Source organism: Ochotona princeps, chromosome 5, assembly GCF_030435755.1.
Source record: "Ochotona princeps isolate mOchPri1 chromosome 5, mOchPri1.hap1, whole genome shotgun sequence".
NCBI classification, from domain to species: Eukaryota; Metazoa; Chordata; class Mammalia; order Lagomorpha; family Ochotonidae; genus Ochotona; species Ochotona princeps.
In genome coordinates this window covers 94661587-94682940 of record NC_080836.1, presented here as the reverse complement: position 1 = coordinate 94682940, position 21354 = coordinate 94661587, and the positions used below count along the sequence as shown (strand labels likewise).

At 39.3% G+C, this 21354-nt stretch overlaps 1 protein-coding gene across 1 annotated transcript; it reads left to right on the top strand.

Moving 5' to 3' along the window:
• The first annotated feature begins 2997 nt into the window (after nucleotides 1-2997).
• On the top strand, nucleotides 2998-21074 carry LOC101529818 (paired box protein Pax-3). Its single transcript, XM_012931417.2, has 4 exons — nucleotides 2998-3061; nucleotides 3904-4118; nucleotides 20203-20449; nucleotides 20946-21074. The coding sequence occupies exons 1-4, from the start codon at nucleotides 2998-3000 to the stop codon at nucleotides 20978-20980; spliced, it is 561 nt and encodes a 186-aa protein (XP_012786871.2). The 3' UTR covers nucleotides 20981-21074.
• Nucleotides 21075-21354: the final 280 nt, after the last annotated feature.

Below are 21354 nucleotides of genomic sequence, written 5' to 3'. Positions count from 1 at the left end.
GAGTTATCTGAGATTGTGAGTATTAAAATTTCTTTCAGTTAAATACAGGATAACAATATTCCAAGGTCTCTGTGCTTAGTCTGGGTATTAAGAATGAAGGCTATTTCAAGGGCACCTTGAATTTAGATATGTCTTTTCTGAATTTCCAATCAGCAAAGGTAAGGACCACATCTTAATTTGCAACTTTAGTGTGTTTTCTTTTTAATCCTCTTTTTGGCAGATTTAGCTGTTTCTAGGAAATGTGGAAGGCAGACAATGGTAAGATGTTTTTAAAAAAACCTGTCTGAGTGGACTAATAAAGAGCAGTCTTCAGAAATGTTGGCTCTTTCTGGCTTTATTTAGCCTAAGTTTAAACATGTAAATTCCTTTCTTTGGGAAACCCTGCTGAAAGTTTGTTTTTTTAATCAAGATTTGCTTCCCACTATTTTTCTTTATCTTTTGTTGCAGCGATCTTAGTATATTAGAAATATGAAGTTTTTAAAATTCACCTCCTAGTGGGTTTCTTCAATGTCTCCCATTTTTACTGTATCAATTTGGAAAGAATGAAAACAAAACTAAAAAATCCTTACACCTCTAGTCTGTAGGGATTCTATCTTTCAAAGGTATTTATAGGAAGTAATGGTGTTTCCTCTATGTTATTTGGCAAACATGTATTTTTTAAATTTAATAATTAGGTTATAGTGGAATTAGTGTGAACCTAGAATCAATTGTAGGTCAAGACTAATAGAGATGACGTGTACGTAGCTGCTTCCTGGGCACAAGTCAAACTTGGTTTACTTATCTAAAGGTTACAGAAGGAAGTTGGCACAGAGATTGGCAACAAGCTCTGAGAATAACCCCAGTGTAAGTCTCTGAGTTCCTGAGGACAGTGAGTCTACATGAGTGAAGTCCTTTCAGGACATCTGGCAGCTCCTTTCTCCCTGCCTAGTACACAGTTTGCTGAAGATGCACTGTATGTGATTAGTCTAGACAGATGTGGAAGACCACCTCACCCTCGTCAGGACTGCCTCTTTAACCTGGAGGTTTTGTAATACAAAGTCTGGTTATGGTGCGTGGTACCGTACGGCATACACAGCCAACCCACAGCCTCCATGTGGTTGTCTTACCCTGATGACCCTGGATGTTACAGCAGGAGACTCTCAGCGCAGCACTGGGAGGACACAGTTGGTGCAGCCTGGACTTAATGCTGTTCATGGTTCTGTTATCCCAGGTGGCAACTTATTAGGTTAAGTAAAACTCTAATTCAATTATGTGTCAACATGGGAAAATATTGACTTACCTTAACTGAAGGAGTACTAAAAGTTAATATGTTGAGGAAGTTCAAATGGTGCGTTTTTTTTTTTTAAACAAGTATCTCGCAACAATAGCTAGGAAAGAAAAATCGGCTTTTTGAAAATGTGTGGAAAACACTCACTTACCTTCTTCCCCAGTTGGATACAAAAGGAATATTGTATGTTAATATTTTGAGGACGTTCAAATATTTTTCACACTAGTATCTTTCAAGACAAATTTATTTTCCAATGCTTGGATGAGTACCTAAAAGTTTGAAGAGATGTCATAGCAAAATATTTGCTAAATGGTGATATATTTAATATGCGATTTTAAAATTGTATGATACAATATTGTATGACTGTTAATCTTATTCCATAAGGAAATCAAGTCTCATATTTTCTTAGGCTGGTGTTCTTGAACAAGACAAGTCCTTCCGCTCTGTTCTATCACCTCCATCTCGAGTGACCTCTCCCCAAAACCACATCAAAACTTAAAATGAACTAAAACTTGGATTCCACTCTGGAGTTTTTCTGATTCCATATGCATTAGAACATGGAGCCTGTATGTCTGGTGACCAATTGTTTGGCTCTCCTCATCTCTGTGAACTCTATAAGAAGGAGTTGTAAGCTGTATGCATATGGGGACACTGCCTTGTTCTCTTATCTCTCCATCTCCAAGCACAGTGCATTCTCCACATTAAGCTTCAGAGAACTTTTAATGTAGGAATTAGAGTGCCTTTAATTGGTTGAAATCTTTGATTTTTGAGGAAATATGCTATGTGCACCTTGAAACAAAATCACTCCATGTTCTACATTTAAATTCTACAGACATAAGATGTAAAGGAAAGATAATGGGGCCTCTAAAAGTTTTATGTCACTACTTCTCATTATTTTAGATGCTCAGTTTCTTACTGCTATTTTCTCCCTTTTCTCTACTGACTCTAACAAATATTTGAGCTTTGAATTTCTTCAAGGCATTTTCCTAAATTACATCAGGTTTTCTTCACATAGCTGCTTGGCATAATTTCTGACAGAGTGTTGTAGATGCTAAAGGTGCTGTTGAAAGCGTTGAACTAACTGTTTTAGATTAAAAATGCTTTCATTTTCTGAAACACATCTTTGGCACTTATTTTCATTGCAATTAGTTCAGTGTCTCACAAATATTCTGCTCATTTTGTAAGATTGCCCAGGTGCAATGCCCATAAATACCCTAGAAATTCAGAGGCCGACTGATCAGAATACAAAGTACTGGACTTTGTGCAGAGGGCAAGGCCAAATTTAAGACATATAAAGATCAAAAATGCTCTCAAATTCTCCCTAAAGGCTGCACCACAGGAAGGTGGGTGGAGCATCTTCAACAGTGTTGGAGAGTTCCTGTTGTTCTATTTCTGCTTGGCAGCCTCTGTGTATGATCACTACACGGTTTACGAGGCCTATTGCAAGACCCTGGAGAATTCTTGAAGTGCCTGTACTGACTGCTGACACTTAACTCCTCTTTCACCCTTGACAGTATTAACACAGAAGGTAGAGGACGCTTATGTGTCTTTGCCACGTTAGTAAAGGGGCTCGAGGATGTGCTATTAGTTCACCAGTGAAATCTTGACATTTTAAATTGAATCCATAGGTCTGGTTTAGCAACCGCCGTGCAAGATGGAGGAAGCAAGCTGGGGCCAATCAGCTGATGGCTTTCAACCATCTCATTCCGGGGGGATTCCCTCCCACTGCCATGCCGACTCTGCCAACATACCAGCTGTCGGAGACCTCTTACCAGCCCACATCGATTCCACAAGGTATAGAAGAAGAAATTAAAATGTAACTTTTAAAAAAATGTCAAGCAATTCAAGTGTGACTTTTATTTGCTTTCTCTGGTGGATATTTCATAAAGCAAGATTCCTTTGTAATGTCGACACTGATGCTTGCTTGCATATCAGTTTTATCCGAGTGTCCGGAATATACCTGTCACATTTTAGAAACACAGCTTGCTGTATGACATATCTGAATCTCTCTAGATAAACTGTATGGTAACATAATACTACTGCAGTATTTTAAAACAAAACAGCTTTTCTAAATAAACCTGGGATTTGCTTTTCTTTTGGAAAACTTTTACCACATTCCTACTCCAGTTGCTAACTAACTGAAGTTCTATGGTGGCTACTAACTGTAGTAGGAACAGAGAAAAGAAAACCTTGGTAAAGTCACTGTTTGTTAGTAGCTCATGGACTAAATGCTAGGACTCAATTATTATAGATCGTGAAAGGTAACACTCAAAGTAGGTGCTTTAAAAGTGTATTTGCTAAGAAATTTGCGACTTGGGGTTCTTTGACTAACTCGTGTATTGACTCGTCACACTCACTGTCCAATAGGCTTGTTAGCATTGTTCATGTGATTTCTACATCTGTGTTCAGGGTGCCATGAGAGTATACACACAAATTGTGTACTTGCAAATAGGCACAGAGAGAATCTGTGACCATATCTGCTGTGAATGATTCTGTACCTGTGTATTAAAAGATAAGTTTGCAATGGACATTTGGTTTGATGACTGTGCAGCACTGATGGCTCAGTGGCTTGTCAGTGAACCGTCTTTGCATCCCTGTGCAGAATCCTGATTGGCTGACGACCTTTCTCATTTCAGCTGTGTCGGATCCCAGCAGCACTGTTCATAGACCTCAGCCGCTTCCTCCTAGCACTGTACACCAAGGCACCATTCCTTCGAACCCGGACAGCAGCTCTGCCTACTGCCTCCCCAGCACCAGGCATGGATTTTCCAGTTATACAGACAGCTTTGTGCCTCCGTCAGGGCCTTCCAACCCCATGAATCCCACCATTGGCAATGGTCTTTCACCTCAGGTCAGTCACATGGTTTTAGACAGACAACCTGCTGTATACCACATCTGAATTCTCTGAGGCAGTAGTATAATGAATTGCCAAATTTAGACCATAATGTATTCTTTATACAAGCCACATGATTTCAGTTTTCTAGCTTCCTTTCTCTCGAAACTTCCTACTGGCTGCATCCGATGTTGTAGCTTAGATTTAATATCCAAGTGATTTCCAACATGATCACAGAGACTTTATGTTTAGTCTTGGTTGTCCAGGCTTTTGTCACATGTTGTCTTCTCCATCTCTGGTTCTGGGCATTGGTTAAGAAGCTCACCAACTCTGATGAATTGTGTGTGTGTGTGGTTTTTGCTTCAAATGATAGTTGGTCAGCTGGTAGAATTATAAGAAAAACCACCTTGCAGCAAAACACTAAAGGTTTGAAAAGAGAGTTGGAGAAGAAACAAACAAGTTGTGCGGAGAGACACAGCTGATGACCACAGAACTCTGGAATCAATGGGTTCTAAAAGCACAGATTAGAAAAGTGACTGCTCTTTGGGAATATATAAAAATTTGAATGTTGTGAATGTTTTTGTAATTTGCATTGGACTGTGAGTTTTTCTTGGGAGATCATATTAATAAATGGCCTTGACAATTGCATGTCAGAGGGGTGGTTAAATCTCCTACACGAGGCATCTGTCTCAGGTTGACATTATTAGCAGTTGGTTAAATACAGATCGCTTGATTTTATTAGGGAGCACTTGGCCCAGGTGGTGAGGAGAGCTGCCCACTAAATTTGGAGAAATGTCACAAAGGGGTTGCAATCTATAATTGCAATCAGGAATCTCTTAGGGCTGAGAGTGAGAGTTTTAACAGCTTTATCTTTTCTCTACCCCCTTTCTCCTCTTGGTGGTTAGAAAAACAGAGTGAAGCTCAGAATGACACAAATGAAAAGTGAAAAGACAATTATAGTCAATTACACACTAATCACTGACTATCACTGCTGCCTAAGCACCAAGAGGGCATCCTAATAGGCAGAAAATGAGATTTTAATGGCACAAAGGGTGGCCAAAATAACGACTCCTCTATCTTTGCCTTCTTGGTTTTCTTCAACTTGCGGTGAGTGTTTAGGGCGTGGAGCTCCTGGGCCCTGCGCAATGGTGATAACTCTGAGCAGCTGAGAAGTTCAAAGCCGCTGGAGTTGAAAAGAATGGACGGCAAAGGCAATGAAATAAACATTTCTGCCTAAAGGCAAAAGTTCATAAATCCTTTTTTTGTAACAGTAAATGTAATTAAGTTTCATAGATTCCTATAGGACATCCTGGGATTTGAAAAAAAAAAAGAGAGAGAGAGAGAGAGAGAGAGAGAGATGCTTTTAAAGCTCAACTGAAAAATGACAATATGAAAGCAATGAAAGTACTCCCAGTAGGAGTTGCATGCAGCAAGTTTCCAAGTACTGGCATTTGTGGGTGTGAACTGCATGAAAATGATGGACTTATATCAACAGAGTCATTTTAAAGAATACCCAAGCTCATAGCCTGTGACCTTATTCTACGGTCTAGAAATAATCTCAGAAGTAATTGTTGAGATTTTTAACATTAGCGTTTTGGGGTCAAAGAAAAAAGCTTTTTATGTACGTGATTAGTCATAAGTTTCAGTAACAGCAAACTTCAACCCTAGCCAACTCTGTCAGGGAAGAGCCCGGATTCCATCAGCATTTCTTAGTACCTATTGTATTCCATCATTATAAAAATAACAACATGAACCTGGTTTCTGTAAGTGAAACTGCTGGTTTCTCATATTGTAAGTGTATTATCTTGTATAAGTGTATTACATAAGTATTACGTAAGTGGAACGGCAGGAACTTGATCTTTAAACTGTTAATCCTCGACTTCAAGAAGCCTGGCTGTAGTTCCAGAATTGGTGGAAGGGGGGAATCGTTCCAATATTAAGCAATGGAAAATTCCACAGACAATTCCCCCTGTTTTTCTCAATTCTATTTTACATATTATGCTAATTCCTTACTTAGAACACTATAAAGAGCCAGACTCCTTTGCATTGCTGTCATGCATTTCCACCTGAAACCTCCACTTCGAAACCATGCTGTGTTAGTTCTCCTAGTCTCCCCACTGGGTTAGGAAAGTGACATGCACCCAGAAGTTCCTCCCCTACTTCCTAGGCAAAGAAGAAGACAAGAAAGAGTAAATCAGTGTTTGCTGAACATACTGATCAAGCAGTGGAAGGGATAAGGTTAGAGTCATTCCTGTAGCCTTTGAACTTGATCACTTCTCCTGACTGCCTCTGTTTAGGTAGTAGGTGCCAACACTAGTTTTGATTATCTAGGATTATTAAAAATACTGTAAGGAAAATCATTAAGGCAAAAGACTAATGGCTAACTACCTAATTTACCCAGTAACTACAGAAGACACTCTTTCTTTGGTCTCCTGGCTAATTTCTTTCTTTCTTTCTCTCTTTCTTTCTTTCTTTCTTTCTTTCTTTTTTTTTTTTTTTTGATTTATTTCATTTGAAATGCAGATTTACAGAGAGAAGGAGAGAGAGAGAGAGAGAGAGAAAGCTCCAATGTGGCTGGAGCTGAGCTGATCTGAATTCAGGAGCCAGGAGTTTCTTCTGGGTTTCCTATGTGTGTGCCAGGGGCCCAAGGAATTGGGTCATCCTCGACCTCCTTTTCCAGGTCATACGTAGAGAAGTGAACAGGAAATGGAGCAGCTGAGACCAGAATCAGCACTCATAAAGGATGCTGGTACCACAAAGTGGAGGATTAGCCTATTGAGCCATGGTGCCGGCTCCTCATCATTGCTTTTAAATCACTGCTTTTTCTACAAAAGTGCTTATTAACATACTGGGTCCTTTGACACTAGCAGTGGAACCAGTATAGTGGTAACCATTTTTCCCCTTCCTTTCTACATCCTCACTTCCTTCCTCCACCTCTGTGTAGTGATCTAATATGCAGACCAGCCAGGTGAGGCCCAGAGAGATTGTGGCTTGCTGCAGATCGTGTGACTAGTGGGAAGGAATCGAGACCAGCATCTGGAATGCTTGACTCTTGACCTAGGAAGGATCTTGACCGCTATAGCTGTGTGAAGAGAGAATAGGAGGGTTAGGAGGATTTAGTCATATTTTCAAATGACTTAGTGGAGACTAGTTTTCTAAACTTTGGGAGTTAAGTTAATTGACATTCTTTTCACTTCTAATAATCATAGCACTGCGTGTAGATTGTAGAAAAAGTTACCTGTAAGAAGTATCTCTAAGGGAGAAAAAAGTCCCTTCAGCACTGCTAATATTGTTGTACAGCATCTTCCAACTCTTCTGTCATGGCTTTTTGAACAATATAACTGACACAGTGGTGCATATCTTTGCTTTTGGCTTTTTCTCTGTATTCGGCGTCACCAGCTTTTTCCCACTGAAGAACTTAGGCTGGGTTGGGAAAAACTGAGTCTTTATGACTAGTGTCTTATACATTTCTTGAGCAGAGGCCATTTGACATGCTAATTATATTTGTGCATTTCATATGACTTTTTCCCTCAATGTCCTTGAAATGAATGTGCTGTTTCCCACCCAGACCTGAAAATCACATGTTAGAATACACTGTAGAATGGGCTTGCTGGTTTTTTGCTCAAGGAAAGGAATTGATAGACAAGCCTTAGCATGGGCAGATCACTGGTCCCTGTTGCTTCATTTGAATCCGAGTTATTGGAGAGGTGGGCTTGGAGGATTCCCAGCACATGGCCGAATGTGAATCAGCGACTCACAGAGAGCACACCCACCTGGGAGAGCAGACAGCCAGCAGTAGATTCAGGTGTCGTTGTGACTGTTCATCTTGAGATACAAAAGGCCTTGAACGACTTTGTGCATGTCCTTCCTTAAACTGCTGAAGGAATCTATGTAGTTTTCCTTGTTCTAAGGGGATGAACACTAAATTAGGATAATATCCTGTTTTTCTTGTGAAAAAATTGAGGCCAAGGTAGCAACAACTTCTAAATGACAGAGTGAGTCTCTCAGACAGAAGAGCCAGATCTCTCCAACTCTTGAGTTGTTGCTAATTCTCTTTGAACCCAAGTTACACAGTTCAGTGGCTGGTGTCAGCCAGAGCAAGGAGCATAATGTGCTAGCAAATTTTTGCTGCGCTCTAACTGAATATTAGGCCTGATTTTCCCGCAGGTGTGTTTGAATGACTTCACAAACATGTGGCTTTCCAGCCCACTGGAGGCTGGTTCTGTCAGTGAACTTGAGGCAAGAGTCTTGATGATGAGTAAGAAGGGGGTAGACTGATAACTTTGGCATGTCTATCTCTGAGTAGCTGCCAACCTGAAAACCCCTGTTAAGTGACAGGGTCTGTACGTTGACATGAAAGCCATTCTGTTCACTCTAGTGAGAGCTTTCCCTTGGAGTAGCTTGCAGTTCTTCCTGAAAACTTGTATTTTCTTTGTGTGGAGAACAATGCCAAACAAGGGAAAACACAGAATGTGTATTCCCCTACCCTCCCAGATACTGTGTTCCTATCGCCTTCCTGCATGTGCATGAGGGAAAGGATGCTGAATTGGAATATAGACCTCCAAGGAAACACTACCATGTGCTCAAGACATGAGATAATTAAAATTCAGCCCATGTTCTTCTAATTAACTCCCCTTCGCAAGAAACACTACCCTTTCTGCTCCCCAACCCCCAAAACATACATAGCCAACCCCCTCCCAAACAAGACCAATTAAATTAAGGCACTTTTATCACCGCATGCCCCACCCTGACCCTACTTCTACAAACTCCACAGTTCTTTGGTGACAACTCCTAATGATTTCTTCAGTCAAATTCAGTATCAGTGGGCAACAGGGTTTCCTGGGAGATGTTTTGTTGTTCCACAGTGCACAAAAATGGGCCAACTTGGCTGCATATAGGATTCATCAAGCATTGCAAGTGATTCTTCAAATGTTTTGGGTTTGGTAAAACCTAAAACACATTTTTGCCAAGCACTTGGCCTCCTTAATTTTTCAAACTGTGTATTTTAGGGAAAATTTGATCCATATGGTTTTGATTCATTTACTTTTTTTTCCTGATTCATTTACTCTTATATCATTGGCATTTTTTTTCCTGCAGAGCCATTTGATATCCAAGAAGCTTTCTGAGCCTTTCCTACATTTATTTTAAACCTTTTCCTTCTTAAAAAGAGGAAGTCCTGTTTTTAACCTCAGAGGCCATAACTTTTGAGCACCTCTCAATTCAACAATACTTAAAAATACATTTGGTATAAATCTGGATTATTATGAACACATTTTATGTTAAGAGCAAATAGGCAGATTTTAGTTTCTAGTTTATGAGTGAAACCAATGACAAAATAAGAAAATAGGCTTAAGTTACCGAAAAGATTTGTTTTAGAGAATGTCTAACTGTTATTAATAAATCCCATGGTAAAAGCTTCCAAATTTTGTCCCGTCTTGGGTAAGGTAATTGAATAACCTGTACACCTGTCCTATTTCATGGATAATCTATTGAGGAAGGGAAAAATTCTCACAAAGATGTGTGTACCAGGCTTGGAAAGGCTTGAATGTTTGCTCACCATTCAGCACTTCAAGAACAAAGAGTTGGTCTGCAGAGCTCATCAAGCTGATGGACCGTTGGTCTGTGAGGTCTGACCGGATCCTTGCAGCTTTGTGGTGATGAGGTTTACCGTCTCTGAAACAGATCTGAACAGAGCAGGCAGATCTTTTACATTACAAGATTTTGATTAATAGCACCGGATTGCGGGATCAACTTTTGTTCTTATTCACCTCTTACAAAAGAAGACCTTTAATTCAACCATCCATCCAATTGCTCTTAAAGAATAATATTAAAATTGAGATTATTAGTGTGTAATGTATGTAAATTGCATATTTGGTGTCAGCTACGCTTATTAAGCAGCTTCTCCATTTCATGCATATATGTATTAGACTATCGTGGTTCCTTTTCAAATTAGATTTCAATTGCTCAGTACAGTTTCTTTTGACAAACATTTGTTAATCCTGAAACTTATTAGGGAAAAGCATTTATGTGTTAATATGTGTACACAAAATTCAGGGCTGCTTTTGATTTTGCTTGTCATTTTTGGGACCACATTGTTAACATTGATCTCAAATTCTCTAGCTTCCAGGCAAAATGCGAGCTGTCTATCCATCGAAGGTATAAGAATTTACTTTAAATATCAAATTGGTGGGTGTGGAGGGAGGGGCAGATGTGTGGTGGTTTAAAAAACTGGTTGAGATGGCAACTTTTCTATTTTACCTATTACAATAAAAATCTTTTCCATCATAGCATGATAATTCCCTGCCCTTTTCTTGCACCGTTAATATTCACAGTGTTTATTATGATGGTACAGGCAGCTCTTGTAAGAGTATGAGTTTCCAAGACATGGTCAGGCACATATCAAGACTCTGGTTCTAGCATCTTGCAGATAAGCCATTTCCTTTTTGGTTGCAAATCTGTGTCCTTAGTCCACGTTCGGCGTTGTGAAGACCAAGGCCAGCAGGTGGCTGGCCACCAACCCATTCACATAGCATGTGATTCCTTCGCTTTACACTTTCCAGAAATTCATCTGGGGAAGAGAAAGGAGTGATTTTGATTAAAATGATTTGTTGGGTGTCAAACAAAGCTGGGATGGAGAGACATTCCGTATGCAAGTAACAGCCTCCCAGGAGCTCGGACATCTCTCTGCTTCTTTTCTGAAGCAGTTCATGAGCTCATTAGCAGGGTTGTGGAAGTTTCACATGTTTACAAAGGCTCATGAATGAGCCAATTTCAGCTGCACAGGAAGAACCGTGGGCATTTGTGAGTTTGTGTTCTGCCATACTAGGTTTCTGAGATGTTCCGTTTTGTGGTGAAAATTTTCATGTGAATTCATTTGTTGAATTAGTGAGGGCTCTGATTGACTTGGTGCCTTTGGTTTCTTCCTCGAGGCTGTGGTTGCTACCCTTAAAGAAAATGAGGAGAGCCCTGGCTTATGTCAACTCTAGCCAACGTCTGTGAATTAGTTAAATTTGGACAATTGTAGGAGAAATGACTAGTTGGCCAAAAATCTGCTTTATAAAGAAAGGGAGCGGCAGCCATTGACTGAATTTTATGTGTCACTGAAATAAGCCACAAGAAGACCTTTGCTGCTGAATTAAATTTTTTGTGCTTGCTGAATTGATTTAAATAAATAGAAACTGCCTGCTATGTTCTCTAGAATGTTGGACAAATCAAATGCAACACCCTCTAGGTTTTTAAGCCCATTTGAATTGCTGTAGCAATTGAGGGGGAGAAAAATTGAGTGTGATTGCTTCATCTTAGAGTAAACTTTAGAATAAAATGTTTTCCTTTGTAGTCAGCAATACATAGGAAAATCATGCTAGATTCTGGTATAAGGTCAATGGTCAGAATCAACCATTTATATGTGGCTGGAATGCAATGTAAAGCTTTTAATTTATTACTGCATTTGCAAAAATAGCAGTATCTACCGAAATCTGAATACTTGCATATTTATTCAATTAAGGGCTGAATGTGTGCTTTGTACTGCAAGCACAGAAGACTGGATTCAGTTATTAGTTGTGTACTATTTTTTTGTTTTTTTGTTTTTTTTTTCCTTAAAGAATCTATCTCTGCGAAAAGGTCTGGGTTTCATCAGAGGTGTATGTTTTTCCATGTATAGTATAATATCTTAAAATTATCTTTGACATTTAGCTTGAGGTCAGTAAACTAGAGTTTCTGAGATTAGTGATTGCATTGTCTCTGCTGATCTGTGGAAAATATGGCATATTGAGTCCAAGACAGTGAATTTTGCACAAGAGCAGTGACTAGTGTTTCCACACTGAAAGGAGTATTTCTTAGTTGTAACATGACTGCACAGCCAGTCCACAGCAGAAAGCGCACGAAGGAGGCAGACGTTGGAGAAATAGCTATCCTTATTCATCCTCATAAAATTTTGGTGCCTCATGCGGGGCAGCAACAATCTATCTAGCCAGTGGAATCTGTTCTGAGATTTACAAATACATCTTGTAGAATGGATTCTCTATCTGACTTTCTGAGAAAAACTCCAGTTCAATGTCAATGTTTGTATGACTCTTCCAGGTAGAATGTCTGCTTTTTACTTCTGGAGATGCCAGAAGATACCTGGCTAATTGTATTACAATGTTTCCATTTATGTCCCCTCCTATTACCAGCTTCTGGAGTAATGGTACTATTGCTTTAATCATCTTTGAAGATCCAGAAAGTAAGCTAAGCTGAGGCTCATGATAAAAACATTTTCCCCCAAATAAGCTTGTTGGCACAGAAACTAAGGGAAAATATCTCTATGGTTTGGTGAAAGATAATAAATATAGATAGAGATGTCTCTCTTGCCTTCTTGCACCTTGTCCTGCCAAAGGCTCTGACAAGTTTTGCTGTGTGGAAACATGCTTAACTGTATTTTACTCTGTCATCTTCAATTTGACCACGGAGCCCTTTTGTTAAACACCTAGCTATCAGATTTTGAGGAACATTTCCTAGGAAATGCTGGATGACAGAAACCACAGCAGGAGATATAAGTTGTTAGCCATCCACTTCTGACATGGTCACCTCAAACCCCTGGCTCCTCCCAAGTGATGCTTCTTTGTAGTTAAGGTCTGATGTTATCTCCCACCTCAATGTCTTGCCAGTCCTTTATGTAAAAACGTAGTGTATATGGATTGGGGGACTAATTTTAAAGAAGTGTTTATAAACTCTTAATTGTGGCTAGATAGGGTAGATAAGGAGTAAGTAAAGAAAGAAAATTCCTTGTTAGTAGGTTGATTGTCTGTGTAAGGCACTGATCCAGAGCCCAAGGTCAAAAACACTAGATGATGAGACTTCAGTCCCTACGAGCGGTGCATTGTCACATCACTTGTTGAAACTTGCATTTCACCTTCTCAGATCTGCAAGAAAAAGAAGGGTCTCGCCAAGTTATAGCTACCGCACAATTGATCAAAACACCAGTAAGTCTTCCGGTGGAGATGTGAACACAGCATCGTTATGGATTCAGTGTGCCTGGAGAAGGGTTGCGGGGAGAAATAAAGTAGATCAGGATCTAGTTCCATGGTGCTGCAGGGTCTGGTTCCTAGGGGACTGTTCACAAGCTGCCTTGTGTGCCTTAGCTGTTCATGTTGCTACTTGAACATTCATTGTACTTTGCTACAAAGCTTGTGAAGCAGACCACGAACAATTCATCCTTAGACATTTGCAGGAATGTCCTGCACGTTTCTGTGCTTAATACAGATGTTCTTCTGATCTTTGCTCACCAGTGTTACACTGAGCTTAGGACCCTTGCATCTTTCCAGTTGGTGTTTATGTCAAGGACACATCTTTCTTTGCACAAAGAGTAGGAACACTGTTATTCCAAAGTCTTCAAAATTTGATGAGGGGTCTTATGACACTGGTGTTTGGATACCCACAGAAATATTTGCTCTCATCACATGACTTGGAAGAAAAAGGAATCTCCCTTGCTGAGTCAGACAATGATTTCCCTCCTTTTTCAGCCCTCTGAATGGCTGCCTTCCATGTTGTTAGTGTTGAGTGGAATAGAAAATTGTAAAGGAATCCCAATATCCCTCTACTTGGCAGGGGCAGAGTTGAAGGTCTTTTTATTAATAGACAGTGTGGATGCCCAGGGCTCAGCAAGGTTTGCTTCTATTAATGGTTATTAGGGTATACTTGTCTTGAATTTCCTGAAGATTATTCAAAATTCCCTCTCACTGAAGATATGTGGAGCACTCAACTTGGATTCTCCCCGCCCCTTGAATGTCTAGAATTCTAAGTCCCAAAGGGTCCATTAATATTTAGTGAATGTGTCCTGAAGCAGTTGTGAAATGAAACCAAGATATATGTCTGATTTTTCACAGTCATGTTCTAAGACAGGTTTCTGAACGTGTGATAGGCTTAAGTGTACACTGTTTAGACGACTACTGTGGTTGTGAGAAATTTCCTGAAACAAGAAGAGTTAATAGCAGGTAATGTCATTCCTCCCTTCAAGAGTTTGAGACTCTCTGTGTTAAGTGATGAATGAAGGTATCTGACCCGCATCTGTTTTTCATTAGAATGGAACATTGCCCTGACATCGTTAGGAGCATTTGTCAAGATTCCCTGGACAGAGCTTCTGTAAATTACATGCTGCAAATGTGTCAGGGTCAGATAAGAGGATATCATTAACTCCCCCAAGTTTACTCAAGGCTCTGTCAGTCCATCTTAATATGCTAACAGCCAGCAATCTTCCTTGAACCATTTTATTATATTTTTCATTCGCAGAAGAAAGAGCCATGTATGCCATACCCCCCATACTGCACATGTTCTTCTTTCATAAATCAGATTAATTATAGACATGGTCACAAAGCATATTAAATGCAGGCATGCGTATAGGAATTAAAACATATGAGAATTTTATTTTGCCCACAATGGGTCTAACACAGTCAAATACCAATTATATTAACTGGCATCCTTTTAAAAATTTTTTCTTAATGGACCTATTTTATTAGTAATACGATGATATGGAACAATATTGCTCATGATTGGCTAGCAGTAAACTACCTCTACATAGACCTCTTGCAAGCCATTTCTATGCTAATCCTTTTCCTGGATTTATATTTTTGACATCAATCCCTAAACAAGATCATTATTGATTTAACAGCTTAGTTCTACTGAGGAATAATAAACATTCTATAAAAGTGAAACAGTTTGAATTTAAGTTACTTCTGCAGTTGGCCGCAGGATGGTGGATGAAAGCACAGGTTGTTCTTAGCATTTAACGGGGACGGTATGTACTGTACTCATGTGCAGAGAAATGCTTGCTCTTGCATCATGCATTAAACATAGCTCCTTGCAGAATATGAGCTAAGGATTAAGCTACAACACATGACATAGTCGGTGGGACGTTTTACATCCACTGGTTTTCTCTCTGTTTGGGTAAGGGTCAGCTGTGCCCTTTCCATAACTCTCAGCTTGGGTGAGAAGGTCACCATACAGACCTTAAGAGAAACTTCTGCCTTTAGGCAACTTCCCCCTTGCAACTTTCAAACAGACAGGACCAAAAATCTAATTATTTAGATGTTAATCAACTGCAGGATAATTCCTAAGGCATTTGAATCTGAAGACATTTTCAGGCAAGTCTTGCTGTTTAAAGCCAGGCTTTTGAGCCTCAAAGAGGCAGTCTCTGAAATTTAACCATTAGTTAACTCATAACACTGAAATTGACAAAAGACATTTGATAAACATTTGAATATTTTTGTTTGGTTCTGAAAATAAAGTATATTCAAATAAAAAGAAGTTGACTTAGTCAACTTTTGAAGGAAAGGTTGCAAAGCTTAAAACAAAGTCCTGTAATTAAAAACATTTTTAAATACCAACTAAGTGCATGTTACTAAATGTTAAATCAGAAGAACTTACTTAAGAACAAGGAAGAAAAGAAAGGAACCAGAATTCCATCTAAGGAAAAAGGAAGCTTCTAGATGTACAAAATAATTTGTAAATCATTTTAGGTTTCTTATAAACTCTGAGAACTTTCAACTGACCACCAAACCATAATGCATGTGCCAAGACAAATATTTTTCCAGACATTGTTTCAAATGTAAATCTTAATTTTGTCCATGGGTTTTCTCATTTATATTTAATCTTAGAATAGAAAAATTAATTCAAGAGAAATATGGCATGAAACAATTGTAAAGTTAGTTTTCCTGAACCATGTAATCTTCAATCAAGATACAAACAATCTGTTTGGAATTTTGAAACTTGAGAATCAATTTACAGAGATCTTCTGAAAATGTTCCTAAAAATGTCAAAAAAGTGCGACCACAGGATTTTAAGACTCTGGATGTGTTTTTAAAGTTTGTGCATAAAACAGTTTAAAAATGGTGTGTGGGAAACATTTTGGAAATGCAAGTTTAACATCTATTCACAGTGATATTTTTTATATATATCACCCAAGAATTGTACAGAACTGAAAAGAAAATGCTCATTTCATTTTCTTTAGCAATGGGACAGACCAGAGGGTTTTTTTTCCCGAGGAAAATTCTTGTCCTTGTGTCTCCTGAATCTAGTGAAAATGCAGTCAGCATTCAGGTGGTCTTGAATTTATTTCCCCCCCCCCCCCCGCTTGGAAATGGGGAAAAAACCAGTCAAGTGTACTTCCTGCTTTTCCCAATTAACCAGGCATGGGGTACAAAATACATCTTGGTAGTAGAAATAGCTTTCTCATGGTTTAAGAAGGGGAAAAATCCATTTTACAACAAATTAAGATTTTAGGTTAGACTTTAAACAATAAATTGATGTCGGGAAAACATGAAGAGAAGGAATCCTGACATATTCTTAAAAATATAGTGTGACTGGAAGATATTCTGTAGCTGTACCAAGGGAATACTAAGAAGTTTGTTTACCAATTTCTTTGTGCACCAAAAGAAATTTCCACGGCTTCCACTGAACCACATGAAACACAAAATAGCTCTTAAAGTAACATACATGAAAGTGTAATGGGACCCTTCCACAGAGATTTGAGGTTTTAAATTATGCCAGTGGAAAGTAATGCCTTTTCTATTGATAAATTCACTTTTCCACCAAACACACTTTAAAAAAATGTTTTAAAAGACAAATTTTAAAAGAAGTATACATTTCTCAAGTTTTCTCAGTGTGCAATATTGACACAAGTGACATCATATTTACTCATCCCAGTTTAACAACAAATGTAGGAAAATGTTAGTGCCTCATTGTCCCTTTCCCTATACAATTCTTGAAAGCGTGATTCTAATAAATGTTTATTGCAGTGGGAACATGATCATGTGGAAGAAAAGTCCATGTCCCAGGATTTTTCAGGGAAAGTAAGCCACCACCCTGGTTCTTTTGGTTCCCTAGCATGATTCTTCAACATTTAAAATGTTGGGTGCTGAGCCGTTGCTAATGTACACTTCTTATTTGGGTCACTTTCTGGGGTGTCTGAAAGGCACTCTGCGCTGGAAACTTTGAGGAATTCTTACTCTTGCCCTAGAATATGATCCTGCTGAGATTACTGTATCTTTTCCATTATCTATTGAACTATTTTAAAGTTGTGAAGTTAAATCCTCTCCTAACTGACTCAGCAACTGAGACAGTTTATCTCGTCATTGTAAGCTAACATTTGTTCACAGCAAGAACTTATTTCTTCTCTTATAAGATCTTAATGGTGCCTTGTCTCTAATCCTACCCTCTCACAGACAAGTTATTGCTGCCTTCAAAATTATGTATACAAGAAATATATGACCAGGGATTTTTTTTAAAAGTGATCACAAAAGTGTACTCATAATTCACAAATAATGTACATACTTCAAATAACATTTTGTTCTAAAATTTCAATTCCTAGTTGTGCATAGAATATCAAGTTTGCCCCCCCCCCAAATGACATGCTGTTAACTGAGTTTGACATAAGTATCTTAATGAAGGACATCAATCATTAAAAATACATTTCCATTTGAATCCACTCTTTGCTACCTTTCTACCCCGAGCTTCTGCAGTTATGGTTGCTTTTTCCAAAAACTTATTTTTCAGTAAATGTGGTAGGTTTCCAGTAGGAGGCTTTCCTCGTGTCACTGTCCCATTTCATGAAAAAGTCGCATTTTTCACTTATTTTCCCTTTCTGTTCTTGCCTGGCACACTAAAATGTATTCCTGATTAAAAAGGTGTGTGCTTGGCACGGAACAACCTCGCCCTTAAAGACTTTCTAATACATATAATTAATTTGGGGTGAAATGAAATAATGTGTAAATAAGTATATCAATTGAAATCCATGAATTTTCCAAGTTTATATTACACAATCATCTGCATATGCTCAAACAAAGTTGAAGAAGGAAAACAGTCCGACGTAGAATATCCAGGAAATAGTCATTGTACTCTTAGCTATTTTCCAGGATTTAAACTGAGGAAGAGAAGAAATCATCGTACTATAAATAGTTTACAGCCTGTTGAGAACCTGTATTCTAGCAGCTTGCTATCTTCATGGAGTTGGCAGTCCTATTGATTGATTCTTTATTTTGTGACTTTCACTTTCTCCAAATCCCCAACAGAACAAAACTGTGTTCCGTGGCAAGTGATGATTATTTTAGAACACAACTAACTTTAGAGAGTTAAAAATGATATTTCACTACACATCTCAAGAAAATGTAGATCTCCTGGGCCTGTCAAAGTCTGGGCATCACTGTGTCACTTCTGTTACTTTACCTGCCCTGGCCCACATTTCCAGGCACACACACACACACACACACACACACACACACTCAAAGGAGAGTCCCTGGGGAAGAACACTGAGGAAGAAATAGGAAGCTGTCTTTTGCTTTTCTCTTTCAGCTCATTGAAGTTCAGCTTTAGCTTGGGGCTGATGCTGTGCTATAGCAGGTAAAGCCAGCACCTGTATTGCTAGCATCCCCTAGAATCACTGCTTTGAGTCTTGACTGCTCCACTTCCAACCTAGCTCCTTGCCAATGGTCTGAGAAAGCATTGAAACACTATCCAGGTACTTGGGTACCTGTACCTAGGCAGGAAGCCCAGCAGGAGCTGCTGGCTCTAGGCCTTGGACCAGACTAGTTCTGCGCTATGCAGTCATTTGGGAAGTGAATCAGTGCAAGGTTCTCTGTTTCTCTCCCCAACCCTCTCTAATTCTGCCATATTTATTTGTTTTCCTTTATATATGTACATACGTAAATATATGAAAAAGAGCTTAATTTAGGCTTTAAGTAACTTTTTAAAAGACTTCAGTTCCTGATTTCTTGGTTTTAAAATCCGAATTAGGGAATTAGGATACTTTATGGGTTGTCAGATCAGTCCCTTATCCTAACCCCCAATGCTCCCATTTGCTGGAATTCTTACATCCAAGTCTGAATTTACCTTTGAGCAAGAGATACTTTGCCATTAGTATCCCCCCGACCTACAGTCAGGGCTTAGTTTTCCTTTTGTCCTTTCTACCTGCTCCATTGGCTTTAAACTTCCTCAAATAAACTATTATTTAGAACTATTCTGGAAGCATTGTGCAGTTAAGGGAGTCTGCATTTTAAGAAGGTATGTTCTGTGCTTCTCTTTACACAGCGACAGGTTTTTCCTGCAATGGAGTTGCACAGAAGAAAGAAAAATCACTTTCTCTCTTGTGTGGCGGTTTTCCAGCTGCAAAATCAGTCAGGTCAGGGAGCTTGAGCTTGCAAAACATTCCCTGTGCTGATCAGAAAGTTGTTCTGTTACCATGTTGTTTTTGTAAAGTTGTCTTACCCTCCAGGGTTATTTATAAAACTGAACTTTCGAGAACATGTTTGTATTTAGCCTTGTGCTTCCTTTTAACATGTCTTTATAGCAACTGTTGTTTCACAGAAGAAATGAAAGGATAAATAATGACGGCCGTCACTTGGAGATTGTTTAGATTTACTCATTTGACACCCAGTCTGTACCAACCACTGTGTTAGACGCTAGGATCTGAAAATGAGTGGATTACTTCTCCCAAAACTCATGCAAATCAAAATAGGAGGCAGAAATAGAAATTTCACTGTGAGAGGGAAAAGGAAACCTTAAGGACCACAGGAACGGAGGAACTAGTTATAACTACTTAAGAATCGCTGGGATAAGGAGACCATGGAAAAAAGACACGGGGGTCTCAAAAACCCACGGGAAAAGAGTTTGATTTAGGATTTAATTAACTTTTTAAAAAATTGCCCTATTTAAAATCACGTGTAAAACTTGCAGATGGAAGGTGTAATTGATTAGATACAAACATGTATTTTCTTTACAACGAGTTTCTCTTTATCCCTTCTTTCTCCTTCTCTGAAATTCCAGTCTGATTTTATTACTGGAGACATGATGATTGTAATCTCTGTTCCACTCTTTCCTTCTCCTTTCTTCCTTTCCTTTCTCTCCCTTTCCCCTCTCTGCCCCCCATTTCTTTTACTGAAACTGCAGTCAGATGTTATCACTGCGAATGGTGTAATGACTCTGTCGCTTTGCATTGAAGGATCGGTTTTTCAGACAACAGTTAAACAGATTTCCAAAGAAAAAGGAATTGGAGTGTTCAATTATTACTGTAGCTACAGGCTACTCTGTTTCACCCTGAGCTTTAACTTCTTTTTCACTGGCCTGTTTGTTTCAGGTAATGGGACTTCTGACCAACCATGGTGGAGTACCTCATCAGCCTCAAACAGATTATGCGCTCTCTCCTCTCACCGGGGGCCTGGAACCAACCACCACTGTGTCAGCCAGCTGCAGCCAGAGGCTAGACCACATGAAGAGCTTGGACAGTCTGCCAACATCTCAGTCCTATTGTCCACCCACTTATAGCACCACAGGCTACAGCATGGACCCTGTCACAGGCTACCAATATGGGCAGTATGGACAAAGTAAGCCTTGAACTTATAGGGGGTGACTTCTCCTGGAGAGGAAATACATTCAACTCTTGCTTTGGGGGTGGGGGGGGGACTAGAGGCATACTTAAGCCTTACCTCCTAGGATTTTTCCCGTTGCAAAGCCAGCCAAATGCTCCAGCAAGGCCTCCTTGTATAATTATTTTCTTAGCTGATGTCAACAACATCTTGCAGTTATTAATTGCTGAGACGTGAAAGCTGATTGCCACGAGGTAAAACACAAGAGCTGGCCCAAATGCAATAACCCCTGGCATTGGAAACACATGTTTTTAATGAGGTCAGCTCAAGGATCATATGGAGTGTAATCCCAGGGACACAGACTTGTGTCAAACTTGTCTCAGGAATAAAAATATTAGTCCCGATCCTTTGATACTATGGTATTAAATATGACATTGTCAGCCTGTAGCTGATATTGCCCCTTACTGTGAATTGTCCCGGCATGACCTAAAAAGCTGCATGTGCTTTCTTACAGGTGCCTTTCATTATCTCAAGCCAGATATTGCGTAAGTGAACTGTCCACTTGGAGTGAAAACCGGCCCTGTTTCTGGTCTCTACAGCTTAGACATGAAGAATCTTCACAGAAAAAAAACAAAAACAAAAACAAAGCAAAACGAAACAACACCCCTTTGGGGAGGGGCAGTGCCAACAGGAGACGAAGAAGAGTGACTGATTTTCTTTCTCCAGTAGTTGGTTTCAAATTCTCTCAAACACATTGGACAGAAGCAATGGAGAAGAGGATGAGGTGGAGCAATAAAAGACAAATGCAACATTTTAACGCAATGATTAGCATGGCTATGTTTCAAAATATCCCAACTCTTTAGTACTGATGATCGAGGACCTAAACATTCCATATATGTGCGTGTGTGTGTGTGTGTGTGTGT

Coding starts and splice junctions, on each gene's coding strand:
- LOC101529818 (XM_012931417.2), top strand. CDS start 2,998: ATGCCGACTCTGCCAACATACCAGCTGTCGGAGACCTCTTACCAGCCC. Junction 3,062..3,903: donor GCCCACATCGATTCCACAAG/GTATAGAAGAAG, acceptor TTCTCATTTCAG/CTGTGTCGGATCCCAGCAGC. Junction 20,450..20,945: donor ATATGGGCAGTATGGACAAA/GTAAGCCTTGAA, acceptor GCTTTCTTACAG/GTGCCTTTCATTATCTCAAG.